At 40.3% G+C, this 22208-nt stretch overlaps 1 protein-coding gene across 1 annotated transcript in view; it reads left to right on the forward strand.

The window, feature by feature from the left end:
- The window catches only part of DPP4 (dipeptidyl peptidase 4), a 72433-nt gene extending 56079 nt beyond the window's left edge, over nt 1-16354 (forward strand). Inside the window, exons 22-26 of the mRNA XM_030580804.1 lie at nt 4534-4633; nt 6953-7017; nt 12936-13008; nt 13277-13350; nt 14544-16354. Of these exons, the coding sequence (XP_030436664.1) occupies nt 4534-4633; nt 6953-7017; nt 12936-13008; nt 13277-13350; nt 14544-14642 (411 nt within the window). The 3' untranslated portion in view covers nt 14643-16354. The remainder of the gene's footprint in view (nt 1-4533; nt 4634-6952; nt 7018-12935; nt 13009-13276; nt 13351-14543) is intronic.
- The last annotated feature ends 5854 nt before the right edge of the window (nt 16355-22208 follow it).

Here is a 22208-nt window from a genome sequence, read left to right on the forward strand (position 1 = left end):
TCAGGGTTTCCAAGGGAGGTCCAGAATACCAGAGAGGTATAACCCTTCAATGAATTGCAGCTCTTCAACTAAAAGATAGACAAGTCCTTCCATAACCTGAAGGGCTCTAGAGTTCCCTCTGTTCACTGGGGATATATACAGTGGCCCCTAAGAGGGAGTGGCACCACCCATCGTTTAGACCTATATATGTGTCTAAGCATTTTTTCCACCAGAGGCCCTGTGAACCACTACACAAGAGGTAGAGGATTCAGAAGATTCATTTCCACACATCGTTTGCAGCAAGCACTGTATCTCAGTTTCAGCCACCAGCTTGACGTTATTTTTGACTGGTGCATGAGAGCCACAAAACACTAAGCCCAACATCTCCCCATCCCCTCTATCCTCCCTTCCCCCACACACATACCATTTGGGGGTTGTCTAGAAGTCTCTTTCAATACCTAGAATGCAATAACAGTCAAGTGGCTATATGACAGAGTTTTCATCCCTACCTCCTCCGAATTCTTCCTCTTGAGCAAGAGGTGAGCCCCCTCTTGCAGCAAGGAGCAATAGAACACATCCTTCCTCAATACCAAGGGAATGGGTTTTACTCAACTTACCTCCTGGTACCCAAAAAGAAGGGCAGTTGACAACCGCTCAACTTCCACCATCTCAACTACTTCATTTGCAAACTCAAATTTTGCATGGTCACGTTGGCTTCTATAATCCCATCTTTAGGAAAGGGCATTTGGTTTATGACTCTCAGCATGAAGGATGCCTGTTTTTTCATTTGGACATTCATCTCATTTATAGATGGTTCCACATATTCATGGTAGAATCCAACTATTTTCAGTACAGAATGCTCCCTTTTGAAATAGTGACTACCCTCAGAGTCTTACCAAGATATTCTTGGTAGTAGCAGCTCATGTTAGACGTGGTGGTCTCATTGTCTTCCTGTAACGATGTTGCACTCACCTCTTGCAAGGGCTCCCTGGCCGAGTGCTTGTGCCTGCTCTCTCTCTGTTTGTGGTGAGTCCTCAGTGACTCAGCCCTCCGGCCAAGTCATACTTAGTCTGTCTGTGTGATAAAAGGAATGCAAGTCCCTTTCGGAGTACAAGTCCAACAGGGGCCTCTCTCAGTGCCCTCTGTAATGTCTCTCTCAGTTTGTCCCTGCATCGGAAAAGAGCATTGCCCCATGGTTCCTGCACATTCTTCACCTTATCTCAGGGCCTTGTCCTCATGGAGTCCCAGCAGCCAATCTGGAGCACCATCCACTCTCCTCCAGTTCTAGCAAAGAACTGAACTCACTCTGGCCCTGCAGCTCTTCTTCTACTAACCGTCTGGGCCGTGATTGGCTGCTTCCCACACAGCCACTCTAGGTAGGTTGGCTGCTCTACTGCCCTTTTCTGGAGCGGGGTGTGGTAGGGCCACAAGACCTCCAGCAGGGGGCCTGAGGGCCTAGTCCACCCCGTCGCACTTCCCCAATTTCGATGACTGGCTACTTGTCACCAGGTCCCTCCAGGAAACCTGTAAGTGAGTTCCTAATTCAGTGGAACAGCAAGATCAAGCACCCCAGTCTGCACCCGCTCCATCTCCAGGCTTTAGATAAGCATCTTCCTTAGAAGGTTCATGCTCCACAGCCATGCGAGACATCCTTTCTGATAGTAGGAAGGACTCTGCTGGAAGATGTTATCTAGCTAAATTGGGATGCTTTTCTTTTTGAGCACATCAAAGGAGCATTCTCCCAGAAACTGCAAATAGTCCTCTCATCTTGGACTACATCCTCTCGCTGAAGACATCAGGCCTGTCCATCAGCTCCTTGTGACTCCATTTGGTGGCAATCAGTGCATACCATCTACCTTCTCAAGCCTACTCAGTCTTCTCACATCCACTGGATATCTGGAAAGGCCTAATTAGAATCTTCCCACCTATTCAGTGATCACAAGGTCCCCCTCCAAACTTTAGCTTCTTGCTCCATGTCTCTCCTTTCCTCATAGCCATCACCTCAGCTAGAAGGATTGGCAAGCTTGCAGCGATGATGGCAGATTCTCCTTACAGTTGTTGATTACTGATTACTCTCGCCCCTTGCTCCACCAATATGGCCACCAGGTGCCCGTTATCTACCGGGTAATGAGCGTTGGGGTAGGGCGGAGGTTCGATCACTGGATGCCCTGGGGGGGGTGTCAAGTGCCCACGGGTAGCGACGGAGAGCACGCAAGCAATCACTCTTAGTGTTTAAGAGAATAAGGGTTTATTAAATGAATCACAGATAATGATAAGGGAGAACACGATCAGTTACATCTGGGGCTTACAACACACTACCAAAGCAAATAATACAAATACTGCAATTACAAATAAAAGCTGGCCCTGGTATTTTTCTAAGTCCCAATAGTTATCTAAATCATTCCAGGGGTTAGTAGAAGTGATATTGGTGCTATTAGTAATCATAAGTGCAGCAACTAATTTCCCTAAATAAATTGTGAGGCTTAACTGATCCCCCTTGCTTTCGAGATTTCCTGGTCAACGGGTTTCCCCTAGCAGGAGTCTCGGGGCGGCTGGAATCAGTCTTTGCCTCTTATCTATCCGTACAGAATACTTAACAGCTAATTATACTTACACATACAAACCACAAAAGTTTCATTATGGCCGGCAAACGGTTAGGCTTCAGGAAACGCGTGAGCCGAGAGAGCCTTCAGCAGGGTGATCAGGCCTGGATACGGTTTCGACAGGAATTCGGGGTCTCTCCGCCCGTCCCCGGGAGGGGACCGGCAATATATAGTAAATTTGTCGTCATAGTTTGTGATAAGCCAATTGGGGGGTCGCGAGTGGCAAATGCCCATACAAGGGAGGCAGTGGGCCCCAACGTCTCTACCCAGGAAGCAACCGTTGTCAGGGGAACTTGGTCTCTTCAGGCTGGCTAACCACAAGGCTTCCTGTTGCAAGTTCTGCTTTCTGAGCGTGACAGGTGGCAGTTCTGAGGGCTGGGGGAAAAATCCGTTGGGGGGGGTGGAGGCCGGAGCACCCGTAGTCTGGCCCTGGGGCCCCACTTGGGGGTCTAACAACAGTATATTCCATAAGAATAAGGTTGCATTGTGTCTCCACCTGAAATTCATCCCCAATGTAATTTCAGAATTTTACCTTAACCAGTCAATTCACCTACCTTTGTTCCTTCCAAAAACACGATTCCTTAGGGGAACGAAGACTCCACTTCTTCTGTGTTTGGCAGGCCATGGCCTTTTACCTACAAAGAACAAAACCAATCAGGAAATCCTTGAGACTGTTCATCGTTATCAGAGAAAGAGTCAGGGAGCATGCCATTTCTACCCAGATAATCTCCAAATAGAGTAGAATACAGCCAGAGATCCATCAATTATCGTACCTCCTGGCCTTACCCCCATGGAATGAGAGTTTATTCTACTGGAGCACAAGCAACGACTATGGTATCACTTCAGGAGATGCTCCTCGGCCGACATGTGGGGCTCCATTCACACATTCACAAGACATTATGGCCTGGGGCAGGACTTCTCTGCTGATGCCTCTTTTGAGATGGTGGTCCTCCACTCAGCTCTCTCATCTGCATTCTCGCACCCTCATCCTACTTAGGTATTACTTGTCAGTCACCTTCAGTGGACTACAATTGGGACCATCACTCGAAGAAGAAGGGGAAGTTACTGACCTGTAACTGGCGGTTCTTTGAGATATGTGGTCCCTAGCTGTATTCCACTACCTGTCCTCCTTCCTGTCTGCTTTGGATCTTCTATGATTTCCAGTAGAGAATGAACTGGAGAGATGGTCAATCTGCCCCACCCTTTATCCCCTCGAATAGAGGGTACGAGGTTAATCAGGGTGCATGCGTGGACCACTGGATGCTACTTTCAGCTCTCCAGCCCTGGGCACATAGTGGAATACAGATAGACCACACTTCTCACAGACCTTCCAGTTACTGGTCCGTCACCATCCCACACATTGATAGCCCCATTGATTTCAGTGGGACTGCTCGTGTGCTTGAAATTAAACATGTATAAATGCTTTGCCGAACTGGGACTGAAGGGCCCAATCCAGCAATGGGTTCCATGAGTGCTGATCCCTATACGTATGAATGTCATAGAAGTCACTGGACTCTGCAGCTGCATTGCAAGGTAGGGATAAGTTCCTAAAGTTACTTATCTCTTTAAATGTTAAGAGGAAATTTTTCTAAACTGGCCTCTAAACTTGTGAGTGCAATCACTTGTGGCAGCAAGTAACACCTTTTAGATATTGTGCTGCCTGTTTGCTTCTGCATGTCAGGTACTTAAATATCTGTGTAATGGGCTAGTTCGTGAATTTCACATCAGCCCATAGTAAAGGGCAGTGCTTTGTTGCCTTGCCCCTGGAGCAGACTGAAATGGAGATTGTCACTTCCCAAGTCATAAATTTTATTCTAGATCTTGCTGCTCCAGAGGGAGTATCAAAATCATGATGGATGTCTCAATATAAAAAACAGGTGTCAAAAGTAGTGTAGCAGATGAGCCTCAGCTCTTCCTTCCCCTTAAAATAACTGTATTGTTTTCTTCTCAGTCGTATGGGGGGTATGTGACCTCCATGGTGCTTGGATCTGGAAGTAAAGTGTTCAAGTGTGGAATAGCTGTAGCCCCGGTATCACGCTGGCAATATTATGGTATGTGATGGCTTCCCAGTTATAAATATTCCCATATGACTTGCAGCATACATGCTGCAGAGAATTGATTCATAGAATAATACTTTGATTGTATATTAACTGGATGATCTCTCATAAATGCCATTTGGTCCGTTTTGGTGAGCTGTTGTTCAGTATTGCACAATATCTCCAAATTCTGGATTTTTTTTTAAATGTCAGATACTAAATTTAAGATAATCTGTTTAACCTTTATAAAGCACAGAATTACTGTAATATTTGCAATATTACTGTAATGTTAATTCTGCATTTGCATTCATAAACTGCCATGTGTTTCAAAGTGTTGAGAGCTCATTACTGAATGTCATAAATTCATTATTATTGGTACTTGTTTCTTTAAATTACTGCTTTGCTTACAAGATTGAACTATAGGAAGAATAAAAACATTTGTGTTGTAAATTCATCTCTTAAAGGGATACTGAGTAATTTTAAGTCACAGATGTGAACTGCCTCGGGTTTAAAATTCAGATTTTACAATTCTATTTAATTCTCTGAAGAAAATCCCTCAAGAGACTGGATGTCTGGAAAATAAAATCTGTATACACTATAACTCATTGTAGGTCCAGACAAAAACAGTGCTGTGTTCACATGGTAGTAAAAGGAATACTCCCATCTTAGACTCACTTAGTACATTGATTTGTTCATGGTTGGTCCTTTAATGCTGTCCACGAAAAATGTGGCAGGATTGAAAACCAATTATTGCAAGGTTCTATTTATTCTTATAAAAGATTTATATATATAGATATAGATAGATATAATGTAAAACAAAAGATTATAATTTCCTGTAGGAGCTTGTTTGTTAGAAGGAGCACTGACAAGACTGTAACCTTGAGCTAAGATGGGAGTCTTTCAACTGAGTTGGATCTGGTCCTGTAAATTTCCTAGTTAATACACAAGAGAGCCATTTAAATATCTTTCTCTATGTGTAACTTGGGATAGGATGTGGTGGGTTATTCATTTTATATGAAACAAGACTAGACCAACACAGTAATCACTTAAAATGCTTTACTTTAATAATTAGAAAGTCCAGCTTGCGATTACTACTGTATGCAAGCTTCATTACTGAGAACCTTTGACACTAAACTTTTAAAGCTACCTCATGTTTGTGAAACAACATAAGAGGAAAGTTGCATAAACTGAAATTGGCCAAATAGCCAAGAAATACTAGGCTCTGTGCTGTTGAATTCTTCAGGATTAAATACCCCTTTCAGTGAAGTTGGTTTAGTAGGCTTTCAGTACCTTCACAAAAGATGTCTAATGTTAGTGATTTGCAAAAGTCTACATTGGAGTCCATTATATGTAAATAATGAACTTGTGTGGTGAGTAATTGTAGCCATTCGAATGTGCAGCATAATGAGACACACATCAGAATGTGCAGAATAATGAGACACACATTAGATTATTCCCCTCATTTGTTATGTAATAGTATTTAAAAATACATCCTCTAGTCCAGAAAGTTTTATTTATTATTATTTTATTTTTATTTTATTTTACAGTTTTCAGTTGCCTTTAACTGCCATGCCCAAATTGTCGTGACCTTTTAGGGCAGATATTCCAATGTAGCAGGAATCCTATGCAAAGATTTTATTTTTGATGACAATCAGAGAAACACTAAAATTCCAGACTGTAATTTTCTAGATCAGTGAAAAAGACACAGTGGAGTTAGAAAAGCAAATCAAATGTAGGTGGTTCTCTATGACACTTGTCGTAACTAGTAGTTAAACAGAGATTGAAATGTGTTTATCATACTTCCGTTTGTGGATTTTAGTATAGAAAAGGGCAGCAAATCTGGCAATTAAAAAAAATCAGACAACATGCTGAAAAATCTCTAGAAAACCTGAAATTCTGAATATAAATGTAAAGATAAAGCAAATAAGGCCCAATTCAGTCATCAGGGAATAATCCAGTTTGGGTAGTTTCTTTTCTTAATGATATTAAGTTCTAAATACCTGAGACCATTTATCTGGATGATTTTCAGAAACCAGTGAGTAAATGCTAGAGTATCAGCAATTTCTTTAAGATTACTGACAATAATATAACATTGACACAAAGTGATTTATTAATATTCAGCATTCAGGTGTCCATGGCAACAGCAACATTAAATATTCCTAATGATTATGGATACTCTGTGAAGCTCATCAGGGAACATGGTGACTTTCCAAAATGGTAATGCATATCTTATGTCTGTGAGTAACACAACATGTGGAATCTCAGGTAGACAAAAGCACTTTCAAAAGCAGAAGCCTTCTACTATATTGTATTCACACTTTTTTAATATTACAGATTCAATATATACAGAGCGTTACATGGGTCTTCCTGTAGCAAGTGATAATCTGAAAAACTATGAGGTAAGATAGTACTTAATTCCTTTTTTCCGTAGTTTAAATATACTTTTTCCCTGGAGCACATGATATAAGCAGTTATTAATACATTCAATGTTTTTCCAGAATAACTTCTTCAGTTACTTGTTAACAATTCAAGTTGTATTACATTGTGCTTCTAGAAGTCCTAGTGTTACTACTTTCTGGATTTAGAATTAAATTGCTACACTATTTTCCTGGGGTTTGAGGTATGTTAAATAAATGAGTTTGATTTGGATATTTTACAAACAGTGATCACAAGCTGTAAATCATGGTTTTATTTTGGATACCAAGGAACTCATTCAACTAAAAATGTGATATGCTATTGTGCAAACTATTCTGTGTCTTAAACAAACAAACTCAACCAAAATGAAGTCACAGTGGTTCCTCTAAGGTTCTGAAATGTGCATTTTCTAGATTATTTGGGTACATGTTGTTAAATTTAGAGAGATCCATCTTTATTTCATGCCACAAAACATGTCATGGGCCTGGAGGAAATTAAAAATCCTGGGCCTCCTTTACCCAGTTCAGTCAGATTAATTCAAATACTATGCATTTCTTTATAAAAACGGCAAACAAAATGCAATGCATAAAAAAATTAAGAGAAACACTCTTGTAGTATTGCAGACCTCTAGCTTTCAAAAATCATGACTCGGGTACCCAAAAGGTATGAAATTATCTTAAAAATAACTAGATTAAAAATATGTATCCTTAATATGCCTTCTGGTTTTGGAGCCTGTAGGTTGCACTTCAGATTTTCACATTTTCCTCCATACTCATGAGGGTTAGAAACAGTTCCGTATTTTTGTTTGGTATTGATTTTTTTCCAAGACTTGCAATAAATTTGCAAGAGAGTTACACTGCTCCTGTTCAGAATCTGAGGATTCAATCCAACCAGCAGTGGTGAAATCAAATTAAGGGGACTTAGTCCCCACTCTGTCAACAAAGTTGTTATACTTCTGGTGTAACCAGATAACTGGGGATTCCCATTGCACAATGGAATTCTCATTGAGCCAGCCTAGAAGCTGTAGGCCACCTCCCCCAGCCCCTGGTGTAGTGGATTTCTTGAAGGAAAAGAAGCAGGGCCATGTTGACTTGTAGACCAGCTGTCTCCAGCTGCCTGAATAACCCCTTGGGGCTGTAAGAAGCTGGGGGTAAGGCAGAGCAGCTCTGAGACCTCACTAAATTACACTAGGGACAGGACCAGCCACTGACAAGAATTAGGGGAGCATAAAACAGCCATTATAAATCTTTCCAGGGACTTCTACCGATTGTAGGGGGATTCTCTGGTATGAGTAGAGTCAGCATAGCTTGTGGGAATGGAGGCATGACTAGAACGTTCCTATGCCCTGGGTGCCAAAATGGCTTATATGAGCATTTGACAGCCAGGCACAAATTAGGGCTGCCTGTAGGCACCAGGGACCAAAACAATGCCTAACAAGCCCCAGATTAGGAGAGATGCACCTATTCATCCCTCATAACCTCAGCCAAAGTTTAGCCATTAATTTGGTTCCAAGAGTCTGTTTGCTGGGAGGATGGAGAAAAGCATGTTGAAGAATCCATTATGAGAGGGGGAAATACATGGGGGAGAGTGTGTGTCTGGAGAAGACAGGGAAGACAGAACACAGTCTTAAACTACCCCTGGGTTACAAGGAAAGAATGGTAAATTGTGCTCGTTGGGAGATGCAGTGAATGGTCTATGAAATATTTAAATAGACTGAAATATCTGCTGTGAGGACTTGTCACATTTACAGAGGCAATACAAGCTATCCTGTGGCTCACTTGAAAGCTGCTGAAAGTGGTGTTGATTGCTGGAAGAGTCCTTGACCAATATCTGACTTTTCATGGCTTCATTATTACAGGAGACAGATCAGGATCAATCATGGCCTCCTTGCCTAACCAGCTCTGCTTTTTCCCAGCTGTTAGCTCTATCAACCTTCCTTTTGGCCTGCTCCCCCCGCCCAGACCCCCCGCCCCCAAGTATGCTCCTTTTAAGGCAGTGAGAACAGTAGCAGATCAGCTAGGTAGTAATGTAAATATAAGTCACATTCTTGCTACAGAATGGAACATTAACACACTGAGTGCACAAAGTCATTCTCCAGCTTCACAGCACAGATGGCACCAGAGGACTGTTTGATCCTTTCATGCCAGGAGTCGAATTTTCTTGGCACAGCACCCATTGCTGGCAGTGGCCACGTTGAATCTGCCAGTACCAAGAGCTAAAGGTTTTTAATGTGTTACTCAGAGGACTAATTGGGGAGGATGGTGGCTAGATGGAGAAGAGGGTGATGACATAGATCATGTTGTCACACTATACACCTTCCTCTAGAGGTAGAAAAGTCTGACTCCAGACCTTGCTCGTTGTGTGTTGCAAGAGTCAAAAGAAGTTCTATTCCTTTGCCTGTTCAGTACCCCCAGTGATTCATTTTGGGGGATTTGTTTGCTCCCAAGAACCTTGTTTCTTGGAACCTTGCTGACCCCACTCAGAAATTAGCCCCTTTCTTCAAGGCTCTGTAACAGTGACCTTCCTTCTCATCAAGGAGAGCTGGTGCCACCTATCTTCTATCAAAATTGCCCTCACCTCAGCCAGAAAGGGCAAAGCAATGTTCCTTTCCCCACTAAATACTGAAGGCTCTGCCACTTTAGTACTGACAGCAACTGCTCACGTGTGGGACAGTGACTAGACCCAGAAACCGAGCCCTGGTCTTCTGTGTGACACTGTGATGTGCTAATCAGAACACTAGGGCCAGCCCTCACGTTGTTGCCCCTCACGCACATTGTCACGACATTAATTCCAAATGTATGTATGGAACTGAATTTTTTGAGGTTGGGAAGAACGTTTGAGGGATGATTTAAACTCACATCCTGCTAGCAAGCTAATTAGGTGAGATGGCTATTTTTAGGCTCTCCTTGAAGTATAAAAATAAGAGTTGGCAAAGGAAGAGGCAAACATTGCTAGAACGGGTAGTAGTAGTGTGTGGCAACAGTAGCACGGCTGAAGTACAGCTCAAAGGAGACCAGTTTTGTTCCATTCCCCTCAGTGGAGGTTGTAGAATGAAGTTGCACCCATGTAAATGAGAATAAAATCTGGCCCAGTTTGTCCTGTAGGCTAACTAGAGAGTCTTGTGTAATGGAGGAGGTTTGTGAAGGTGGCAGATGCCTGGAGTTAATGGAAGTTATAACACACCTGAGGTAGGGGCCAACACAAAGAGTGCAACGTCCAGGTTAATGTGTAGAGGGGTGAGTCACCAGCTATGGAGAGTCCTGAGGCTTAGTTGGAGAGATCATGACAGGGGCCTAGAGCTTACAAAAGGGACTGTTGAACTTGTGAAGGAGATTATTTTGCAGTTCACTCTGAATTTGATATGGTTTTGGCAAGTGTTTGAAACAGTCACAGATTTGGCAATCTTTCGCTAGCAGATTTGAAATGTTCAGTCCTTAAGAACTGCTGCATCATTAGGTTATGCAAAACAGGGTACAATTTTGTAAATATGCCATCTTGTACTGATTTGACATTTGTTCTATTAGCTGAGACTATGCCAAAGGGAGAGAGACCTTCAGATTTCAGCCAAACCTTAACTTGTTTGTTGAGCGCAGATAAAATGGTGACTGCTGTGTGATCTTTAGCGAAGCCAGTTATGCTCAGTGTGGCCCAGAGCTGAACACTTGCATTGACATGGGCTTTGAGAGCTGTGGCTTGTACAAGTCATGAAAGCAAGCAGTCATGCTGATGTATTGGATTTATTTACCCTTAAATGTGTCCTGGGACCTGATTAAAGCATCAGTTCTCTCTCTCTCTCTCTGAGGTGTAACTGTGGCCATCTAACCCGAGCCTGCTCCTGACTTTGAAACCTCCAGTGTTAGAAGTAAGCAGGTCATATTCTGCTCCCTGGGTTTGGTTAGGTGCCTGTAGAAGCAAATTATAACCACGGACAACAATAAATACCCAGATTAAAGCAATGATCTCTGGAGGAAACAGTTGCCTTTGTGTATTTTGTGTTCTCTGAATTCTTGGGAAGTATTTACAAATGAACTTGTCTAATGTTAACATTCAGAGGAAAGAGGCAAAGAAAAGTGGCATTTTGAAAGCTGGTCTCAGACTGACGAAGTTGGTCAAGTATAACGCCTGAAAGTCACAGAGGAGAGAGAGAAGGAAATGACTGACCAAGTCATGCATCTCCTCGCCTTCACCAGAGTGTTCTCTCTTCTCACCCCTTCATAAATAATAAAGGTTGATTTGCTGGCATGATTAAACAATCAGTTGTAGGTGCTGCTTCTCTGTGCATGCGGACAATGTTCCACCCAGTGAATGCTGCTTAATTGGTTTTGCCACTGGACCATTACTTCCTATTTCTCATTCTCTCTGACTGCTGCTGTACTCATGTTTCTCCAGGCAGTTACCTTGCCATGGCTTTAGATTTTCCAACTTTGATATTTTCTAGGGGGGGTTTTCATCACACCTCCACCATACCAACTCTTGTTTCAATCACCACTGTATTCAGCTTTTCATATGTCACTGGTTTCCAGACAGTTAATCTGTCCTTACTGAGCCATCCTCTTCAGTTACTCTGATTTTGATAGTGAAAGTTGAAGTGGCTTGTGGGTTTTTTTTTCTCATTTAGCTTGCATCTTTTATATGTTTGTAATTTACAGCATGCCTAATTCTCATTGAACTGTTTTAAATTAAGTCCATTTTTTGCTGTTAGAATAAAGTGTCTAATATTTACAGCCACTTTAAGGGCACTTTATTAGAACAGTGTAAACAGGCATCGGTGTAAATGAGGCGCACTATGTATTGTTGTTTCTTGGTAGCATGATACATTTGATTTTTATATCTAAAACCATGAGGATTCTATATCTAGACCTAATTTTCATAGATAATAAATCAAATGTTACTAAAAGAGACAAACACCAATTCCCATTTACACTTATGCTCTGTATGTGAGAACTTTTATAGATGTAATACAAACAAGTTTACATAAAGCTTCAAGCAAAACTAGCAAAAGAGCAGTGTAACATTGTTAATAGATGAAAATTTGCATTTCATGGATTTTTAAAAGAAGTTATCCCGGTGTCTGTCATATTTCTCACCAGGCCTACTTTATTGTGGTCTCAATATGCATATCAGAACATTATCCTATACCCTTTCTTGTTCAGCCTGCATTTCCTCTTTTTCTGTCAGCAATTCTCAGGTTATAATTGCAGGTCCCAGCAGTTATCATATTGCTGGTTAGTCAGTGTTTTAAATTTGTCATGATTATTCTTAGTCACTACTTTTCTCAAGTCAATATTGTTCTACTTCCCAAAGTGTGACCTAGCTTCAGGTTATGCCTTTGGTTCAGTGTTATTTTCTTCTTGTATTTCATATTCTCTCAATTTTTTAAACATCTGTTACCCCTCAGTAAGTTTACATATCTAATCTTTTTGCTTAGAAATAAAAAGTTCTGGTTATACTGATACAATATATGTATGATATACGTTTTGTTGAGGAAAGTGCTTGTACAGTCTCTCAGAAATAGCAGGTATATGCTACAGTAGCATGTAATGCTATGGTAATACATTTTTAAATTATTTGTTTGCTGAATCGCACTGGAAACCCATGGCAGGTACAGGGCTGCAGGCCAATAACAGCGTGTCAGCAATGCATTGCATGGGGGCTTCTCTGATAACTCTGTCCCTCTGGAGTTGTAATACAAGTTACTTTGCAGACACACTGCACACACACATCCCAAACCGAGAAGCATATTGTGAATGTTCCCATATAAAGTACCAACGCTCTTGTGCACATTTGAAAGTTATTTTATTTATTTTTATTCAGAGTACCCCTGGTTATGTTAACTGAAATGAAAGTCATTTGGTGGCAAACCATTTCTTGAACAATAGCACCTTTTTTTTTTAATTTTCAGAGTTCAACAGTCATGGCCAAAGCTGAAAATTTCAAAGAAGTTGAGTATCTCCTTATTCACGGAACAGCAGATGGTGAGTTGCAACTAATTAGACATTTTAGTGTTACAGACAGGTTTGCAGTTTTACTACTGACAAAACAAAATCATGCAGGGGCAAGGCTGTTACATTTACGTCAATACAAAAATCTAGCTTTCCACAACTAATTTGTCTCCTAATAAGGAGTGCAGGAGAGGCTTGTATCTTAATCCTGTTTGGGTGTTCTGTTCATGGTTTTGTTTTTCCCCAAGGTAGCACCGAAGCCATTTCTGCTTTACCTTTTTCTTCTCTCTCTTATTCCCAGATAATGTTCACTTTCAGCAAGCAGCACAGATCTCCAAAGCTCTTGTTGATGCCGAAGTGGATTTCCAAGCAATGGTATGACTCACTGCTAATAATGAATGTTGTCAGGGCTACAGTCTCCCTTCATACCTACCTGACAGATCTGAGAAGAGAATGTAGCTCTTATTTTTATCATCTCCGAAACTATGCACGTGTTATGGGGAGGCTCACATAGCAACTGCCTTATTGAAGTTGTGTGGAGATTTGTACTTAAACCTGAAGATGAAAATCTCTGTTTCAGCTTCAGTGTCTGAATTTAGTCACTAGATTTGGCAAAATAACTCCAGAGGACAAAGTAATTTCCTGTATATTTTTTTAGTAAATTATTTGGTATTTCGCATAGGGAACGGGGAAAAATTGCCTTTTTGAAATGTTATCCTATTATCTTCACATTTCATAGAGTTCCTTTAGCTACATAAGCACAGTCCATCAAACTCCACATTCACACGCTGATAACATCCTGTGTATGGACCACACCTGAAATGTGCAGTTAAATACCCAAATCCTTTCCCTTGCCCGAGCTCATCTTGGTGTATTTCAGCTAGGTTAACCGACGAAGCTGTTCACAGCCATCAGCTACTCGGCTTTTCTGATGCTACCTCTAACTGTAAGCTATCAGCCTGAAAACTTGTGCTGCACCTTATCCTTTCCCCCTCTGACCTCATTCCTGGCAGGGGACCAGAAAGAGGGAGAACTGAAGCCTAAAGTGTCACAGACCTGCAGCTGTGCTACAGAAGCAGTTGTGCCTTCAGAGAAACAAGAGTGATGGCATAACAGGGTGAACAGAGCTTTGATGGAAGAGTACAGCTCTGAAGGGGATCAGGAAAGGAAAAGGGATATTTGATGTGGCTGGGTTCTGTAGGGGGTTATACAAAGGATAATGCATATCAGCATTGCTAGCAAGCCCTGTGATTAACTGTCAGCAATGACACATTTACTAAAAAGCCCACATATATCCCTGTTACAGCAAAGTTAAGGCTGATAGACAGCATGGCCCAAGGACACAAGCTCTATAAAGCAAGGAAATAAGCAGCTGGGTCACTCAGCACCTCATCTACATTGCACTCATCAGTTCCCATTCTGAGTCGCCCACAAACATTGGGTACTCTGGAACTCTGATAATTTGGTTGTCCTGTTTAATATTTATATTGAGATTTCTATAGCATGTATTACGTTGTACGTAGTTCTGTATGTAGCCAGATATAATATTGTTTGTTTCTTTTCCCTAGTGGTATACGGACAAAGACCATGGCATTGGAGGACAGGCACACAGCCATATTTACACCCATATGAGCCATTTCATTAAGCAATGTTTCTCATTGCCCTAGCACCAAAACGGCATTTCATACCATACTGGGATTTCTTTATCAAGTTGTTAATAATGGCACTTTTCCAGTAGATTCTCATATCTAAACTTGCACTGAGCCAGTATAACTATTTTTGAGACCATCTGAAAACTGTTATTTAAACCCTTAATGACCATGTACACATCATGTCAATTTTTATGACAAAGATGCGATAGTTGCTTGGCAACAGAGATTATTTAAATTTGTTTTAAATCAGGTTTTAGCAGCACAAGAATGTTTACATGTCATTTGCCAAATTTCCTTTTTTAAAGTGTGGTGTTTCAATCAATACCTTTTCATACTTGCTAATTTCACTCTAAAATGGAAATGTACATATATGGTCTACTTCTTGCTGATATTGATAAATTACTCATATTTCACAGAGTTGCTAGCTGAATAGAGGCAGAAGATTGGGGGTCTGGAATACAAAGGAAGTGTAACTAGAACATTATAACTAGGTTTGGCAGAATTTGATTTTTATCATTTATCTATTTAACCATTTTTCTATTTTTATCAATTTAAATTTGTATTTGTGCAAAATTATGGATTTTAAGCATAATTTTTGATATTATCTATGTAATTCACAGTTGCAGGAAATTATTGGGGAGCATCAGACAACTATTTAATGACAGATGTTGAGATAAAGCTTTATAACCATTAAAACACAAATTGACATCACATCTCAAACTATACAGAGTAAATATCCTTAAATCAAACTTAAGTTCTCAACCAGCATTTTTTATACTTTATTCCATTGAAATAATGTTTTTGTCAGTTTGTACGCATACAGTGAAATTGATATTTACCAAGTAAAATCAAATCCTTCCAAGCCAAATTATAACCCGTTAAAGAAAGCTCAGATGATTAATAGAGATTTTTTTGAAATTTACTGAAATCTGAATATTTTTAGTGACAATCAGGATGAAGTTTTCAACAAAAACTTCTGAAAAATTATGTCCCATGTTTTTACCAGCTATACTAAAAACAGCAATAAGAGAGACTTGTTAGTATTCCATTTCTTGCAGAAAATTCTATTTTTTCAGTACAGTCTGTTCCATGAGATGACATGACAGGTCTGCCTTGTAGCACTCTCTAAAACAGAACTAAACTGTGACTATAGAAAAGCTTTCTGCAAAGCCCTTGAGTAATAGCTATCAAAACTGTGGAGTTGAATTCCGCAAGTGCCTAAAGGGCAACAGCTTTGTGGCACTTAGTCACTCTTAATCAGACAGACTGGTGTGGACTTCCATGAGAATTTGCTTGAGTACAACCTGAGCAAGGCTCTTTGGCCCATTGCTACTTAGTGTAATCTTTGTGAGGCAGGAATGGTATCATACAACACTGGGCATGTTGCCAGTGCTTAAGATATAGATAAATCAGTGAAAAATGAAAATGCAACCTGAATATCTAACAATCATTGGGAGCAAGGACTGGCTGATGTCTTTGTATAGAAATGTGCTACAGGGTTTGCGTTTTCCACAACCTACCTGTAAATTTCTATCAGATTTATCATCAGGCTCTACTTAACAGTGGAAAATTAGGACTAATATGAGCTTTTTAGAATTAAAAATAAAGTTACCATATAGCCCTGTAGCTTTTAGGAGAGTGCTCTGTACTCATGTATGGAAAGAGCAAACTATCTTAAAAGAACAGCAAACTTTGTAATGCAATAAAGGTATAGTTGTGGTACCGAAGACTTTGTTCTGAACAGTATCTGTAGTCCTCTTATCTACTAGAAAACTTGACTAAGAACCTTACAAAAACATATTTGTTGTTGGAGAAGGAAACTTAGGCCTTGTCTACACTACTGGGGTAAGCCGACCAAAGGAACGCTACTCCCATCTTAGGTTGACTTACCCTGCTGTCTTCACTGCACTGCATCAATGGGAGACACTCTCCGGTCAACTTCCCTTAGTCTTCTCAGAGAGCTGGAGTACTGGGGTCGCCTGGAGAGTGCTCTGCCATTGAGTTAGCAGGTCTTCACTAGACCATTAAATTGACCCCTGCTCCATCAGTTGCAACAGCATCGATCTCCCCGTAGTGAAGATCAGCCCTTAGTCCCATACAGTTATAAAAAGGTGGAAATATTGTATTTAGTCTTTGGTAGTATCATGTAACGAAGTATGATATGACTATATTACATTTAGCACATTGGTTTCTCACATAGTTATTACATGTGCATGATGGGGTTAGTAGTGTTAGGTGTGAATCTAGAAGTAGACAGATAAAATCCGGGGCAGAAGAGGGAACACAGTCAAAGCAGCTTTAGCATTCCATCTCCATGAGAAGACAGGCAGGATTCTAGTTGAAACAAGGCTACAGTTTTCACAAACATGTATCTTGAAAATTGTAAGAACAGCTCAGCTGTGCCTCATTTACTTAAACAAAACCCAACACCTGCTGTGAACGAGATGACCACCCGCATTACCGTGGTGTTTTTAGTTGCAATTTATTAATATTTCTATCCGAGGGGTAGCCGTGTTAGTCTGGATCTGTAAAAGCAGCAAAGAGTCCTGTGGCACCTTATAGACTAACAGACGTTTTGGAGCATGAGCTTTCGTGGGTGAATACCCACTTCCTCAGATGCATGTAGTGGAAATTTCCAGGGGCAGGTATATATATGCAGGCAAGCTAGAGATAATGAGGTAGTTCAATCAGGGAGGATGAGGCCCTATTCTAGCAGTTGAGGTGTGAACACCAAGGGAGGAGAAACTGGTTTTGTAATTGGCAAGCCATTCACAGTCTTTGTTTAATCCTGAGCTGATGGTGTCAAATTTGCAGATGAACTGAAGACTAACGTCTGTTAGTCTATAAGGTGTCACAGGACTCTTTGCTGCTTTTAATATTTCTAACATACTTTATCCCTATAGCACCTTCTACCTAAAATGTTCTCAAAGTATGATGTTTCCTCTAAGTGGTAATAACAGCCAGCTCACGGATTCCAGAATATGAGAAATGAATGAAAGATTCTATTCACTCAAGGGAGAAGAAACATGACCCAGAAGAGGATCATAACAAGCTATAAAAGTGATAAGTAAATCAAGGAACTTTTTCTCCTTGATGGATGCCATGGGTGCACATAATAGATTATCTTATCACGGCTAAGAATGTAGCTTTCATGTAGAAACCATTTTTTTTATGGGCCACAGGACTACACACACAAGAAGTATGAGCGTTTCATAAAGGATAGCACAGAATTCCTTCAATAGTGCTCAGAGGGAAATCTGCTACAGGAACCTTTTGTTCATGGTGGTTTCTATAAGCCAGGGGTCAGCAACCTTTCAGAAGTGGTGTGCCGAGTCTTCATTTATTCACTCTAATTTAAGGTTTTGCGTGCCAGTAATACATTTAGAAGGGCTCTGTCTAGAATTCTATAATATTTAACTAAACTATTGTTGTATGTAAAGTAAATAAGGCTTTTAAAATGTTTAAGAAGCTTCATTTAAAATTAAATTAAAATGCAGAGCCTGCTGGACTGGGGGCCAGGACCCAGGCACTGTGAATGCAACTGAAAATCAGTCCACATGCTGGCTTTGGCACATGTGCCATAGGTTGCCTACTCCTGATATAAGCAATACATTCTGTCTTCCAGCTAACACTGATGGTAGAAGCTGATTGGCAAAGTCCTCTGGATTCTAAACATGTCATTCTATTTTATGTAATTGTTTTGTTTTATGTGTGACCAGAACAATGTATCTCAAAGTATTATGCTGAGTAATTTAAGACAATTAGGTGATAAGTAACTAATAAGAAATAGTTGAAAACTGATTTGAAGCATGAAGCCATAATATTACTAAGATATCATTTATATCACATTTATAGCAGTGCTGCATTGTTGGATGCCAAGCTAACATTCAAGGGGAATACAATGGCCTAATTCTGATCTCTCATACATCCACATTTCCCTGCCCCCCCCCACTCCATCTAAGGCAGAGTAGAATCAGACCCCCAGACTAGAATCACAAGGTGGATTTAGGCACCAGAGTCCAACACTTAGGCATAAGTGGTATGTCCCACCTAAGCCTGAGGTGCTGGAGAACCTTCCTTGATTCCAAGTAGCAGTGAAGTTGTCACCACATAATTCAGGCAGCAAGAAACACCATGTGGTACAAACAGTAAATGGCCCATTGCATTTCACTTCTCCCAGCTGCATTGGGGTAGGAGTCTTAACACGTCACAGACTCACTGCAGCTATAGGTGTGACACTACTGCCTAAACCAGCTTTGGTGATGTTATATAAGGGATTAATTTAATCCAGTGAATATAGGAAAACACAAAGAGCTGCAATCCAGTTATGAGTCAACTGTTATCTGCAATCTGTGTACAATGGACCAGTGCCAGCTGAGACCAGAGCACTACAGAAGCAGTGTTGATTAGAACCAGGGCCGGCTTTAGGAAGTGCGGGGCCCAGTTCGAACAGTTTAGACGTGGCCCCAGCAGGGATGACTTAAAAACAAAAAAACCACACACACACGTAAAACACGAGGGGCTTGTACTCACGGGGTGGTACTCCAAGACTTTGGCGGTGGGTCCTTCGCTCGCTCCAGGTCTTCAGCGGCATTGAAGGACCCGCCGCCGAAGTGCCACCAAAGACCCAGAGCAAGCGAAGGACCTGCTGCCAAAGTGCCGCTGAAGACCTGGAGCGCCGCCAGGTGAGTAAAAATTAAAAAGGCACCTCTAGCCAGGGAAGGGATTCTCTCAGGGAAATGCGCGGGGCCCTCTTAGGCGCAGGTCCTGCTTCGGGGGAATTGGTGGAATAGGCCTAAAGCCAGCCCTGATTAGAACTATGGCCAGTGACCATAATACAAATACCTGGGGGGAGGGTACTTAACTGCAATCTGTACGGAGTGAGTTCTACATCCTCAAGCACCAGTTTATTATTACAAACTTCATGAAAGGCTGAGAGAGCAGCCTGCCTGGGCCTGCAACTCCCTCTCCTGTGCCTGTAGGCAGGACAGGGCAGGGCAGGGGTGGGGAAAAGCTGAGCCTGGACTGAGTACCCTCTTGGGCCCACTAGCACAGGTGAGTCAGTGCACGAGGGGGAAGTAACTTGTGTAAGTTATACGGCTGGTGTACATCAGCTCCATCAGAGCAAGGAGAGGAACAGAAGCCATTTTGGGACTAAATCATAATCTGGTTCCTGGTCTGCGCCTGGAGCAGTCCAACTATATTCCACCCCTGTTCAGTGCTTGTGGCAAAGCCACAGTTTAACATTTAGTTAAACTCATCCAATCTCAGAACAGAAACCATGTGACTTGTGATCAATCACAATTAGCTAATACAGATTGAATACGTTGATAGGGCACTGCCTAGATCCACCTGCACACAGCACATTGCAGGATTGGGACATACATTTGTCAATTAAATTACTTACTCCAAATGGTTCATCGAGCTGTGAGCACCACACATATAACTTCCTTAGTGTTCAAGTGAAACATTTCAAAATGTCTACCTGATGTAGCATTTCAGATGTTTAAAACAAGAAACACACGTCACGCTGCATAAATGCCCTGCAGATTAGATCATTGTGTCTTGCAATATAAAAATGAAAATCAGTTTGGATAAATATTTATTTCCACATAACATTTCTTAGTCGTGAAAAACACAATATTCTATTCACATGTACACATTACTTAAACTTTTGTAATAAATTACATAAAAGAAATTCAGTAATTTTTACCAGGAATATGAAATTAGAAGTAAATACATAACACTACATTTGCATTATATTTGATGTGATTTGAAAATGTTGAGATTAACATTGGAATAGCATTAAAATTCACAAGAATAGAGTGACTGTAAAAAAAAATACCCAAATACTGAACGGAAATACAGAATGCCACTGAATACACTGATTTCTTAGTATTCTAAGAGTCGGTTATGTGAAACTTCCTATTCACTTTGATCATCGGTAACAGAAAGTCAGCAATATATCAAAACACCAGCAGGCTGCTTCCAGGGATGAACCAGTATTGTACTTCTATACTAAGCTTAAAACAATTGGAATGTTACAAATGTACCATGAGGTACACAAAAACAAAGCATTTTAACCTTAATGTGTCTGTATTTTCCCTAAATTTATAAATACAAACCATTTTTATTAAATTTAAATCCTTTGCATCCATTAAATATAATTTCCTTGAAAATGACCGTAAAAGGCTTTGATAATACTAAGTAGAGTTTAGAACAGTGATCCTACTTATTTGCAACAGAATGCACTGGCTAGATTAGTCAAAACAGCGTTAGAAGCAATGCTTTTTATGTGTTGGACACTGGGTGTGAAAAGTCTCTCCTTTCAGCTCTCTGGAGTGATTATTAGCATATTGGAAGAGCTAAGAAGCCTTAAAGCCCTATAAATTGATCATTGTAATGATTACAAGACTGAAGCCACTAACACAATGATAAGAGTTACCCACCTTTAGTTTTTTAATTTGTTAAAAAAAAAATCATGACATTTCACGTAAGGCTCTAAAACTTTTGTTACTGTTCCAATGCTTTAATGCCTGATCTTACAGTCCTTATTTTTGCAAAATTTAGCCTGGTTAAAGATTGAAGGATCATGCCATAGTAAAATCAGTTTGTATGTACTAGAACAACTTATCTGTAATGGTTTTAAGTAGGGCTGTCAAACAATTAAAAAAAAATCACAATCACAAGATTTTTTTAAAAGTCATGATTAATCACAGTTTTAATCACACTGTTCAATAATAGAACGCCAATTTAAATTTTTTATAAATTTTTTTAGATTTTTTTCTACATTTTCAAATATATTGATTTCAGTTACAACACAGAATACAAAGTGCACAGTGCTCACTTTATAGCATTATAAATATCTGCCCTGTAAAAAAGAAAAAAGAAATAGTAGTTTTCAGTTCAACTCATACAAGTACCGTAGTGCAATCTCTTTATCATGAAAGTGCAATTTACAAATGTGAAATTTTTTGGGGCCTGGAAATTGAAGCATGAAGGAGCATAATGAATGTATAGTATATCTAGCATGTAAATACCTTGCAACACCAGCTACAACAGTGCCATGTGAACACCTGTTCTCACTTTCAGGTGACATTGAAGCGGGCAGCATTATCTCACGTAAATGTAATCTTGTGTGTTGTACAAATGTAAATTTGTTTGTCTTAGTGATTGGCTGAACAAGAGTAGGACTGAGTGGACTTGTATGAAGTGAATTGAAAAATACTATTTCTTTTCTTTATCTTTTTTACCATGCAAATACTGGTAATAAAAAATAATATACACTGAGCACTGTACACTTTGTATTCTGTGTTGTAACTGAAATCAATATATTTGAAAATGGTAGAAAAACATCCAAACATATTTATAATAAATTTAAATTGGTGTTATATTATTGTTTAATAGTGCGATTAAAACTGCAATTAATCGTGCCTGTCTTTTTTAAACTAGTTTAATTACATATATTAACTGTGATTAATTGATAGTCCTAGTTTTAAGCCATGTCTTAATTTGCAGGTTTGAGTTTTGTTTTTAATCAACGTGCATTTAATGGAATAATTAAAAGAGCGTGTAACAAAA

Source organism: Gopherus evgoodei, chromosome 11, assembly GCF_007399415.2.
Source record: "Gopherus evgoodei ecotype Sinaloan lineage chromosome 11, rGopEvg1_v1.p, whole genome shotgun sequence".
NCBI lineage: Eukaryota > Metazoa > Chordata > Testudines > Testudinidae > Gopherus > Gopherus evgoodei.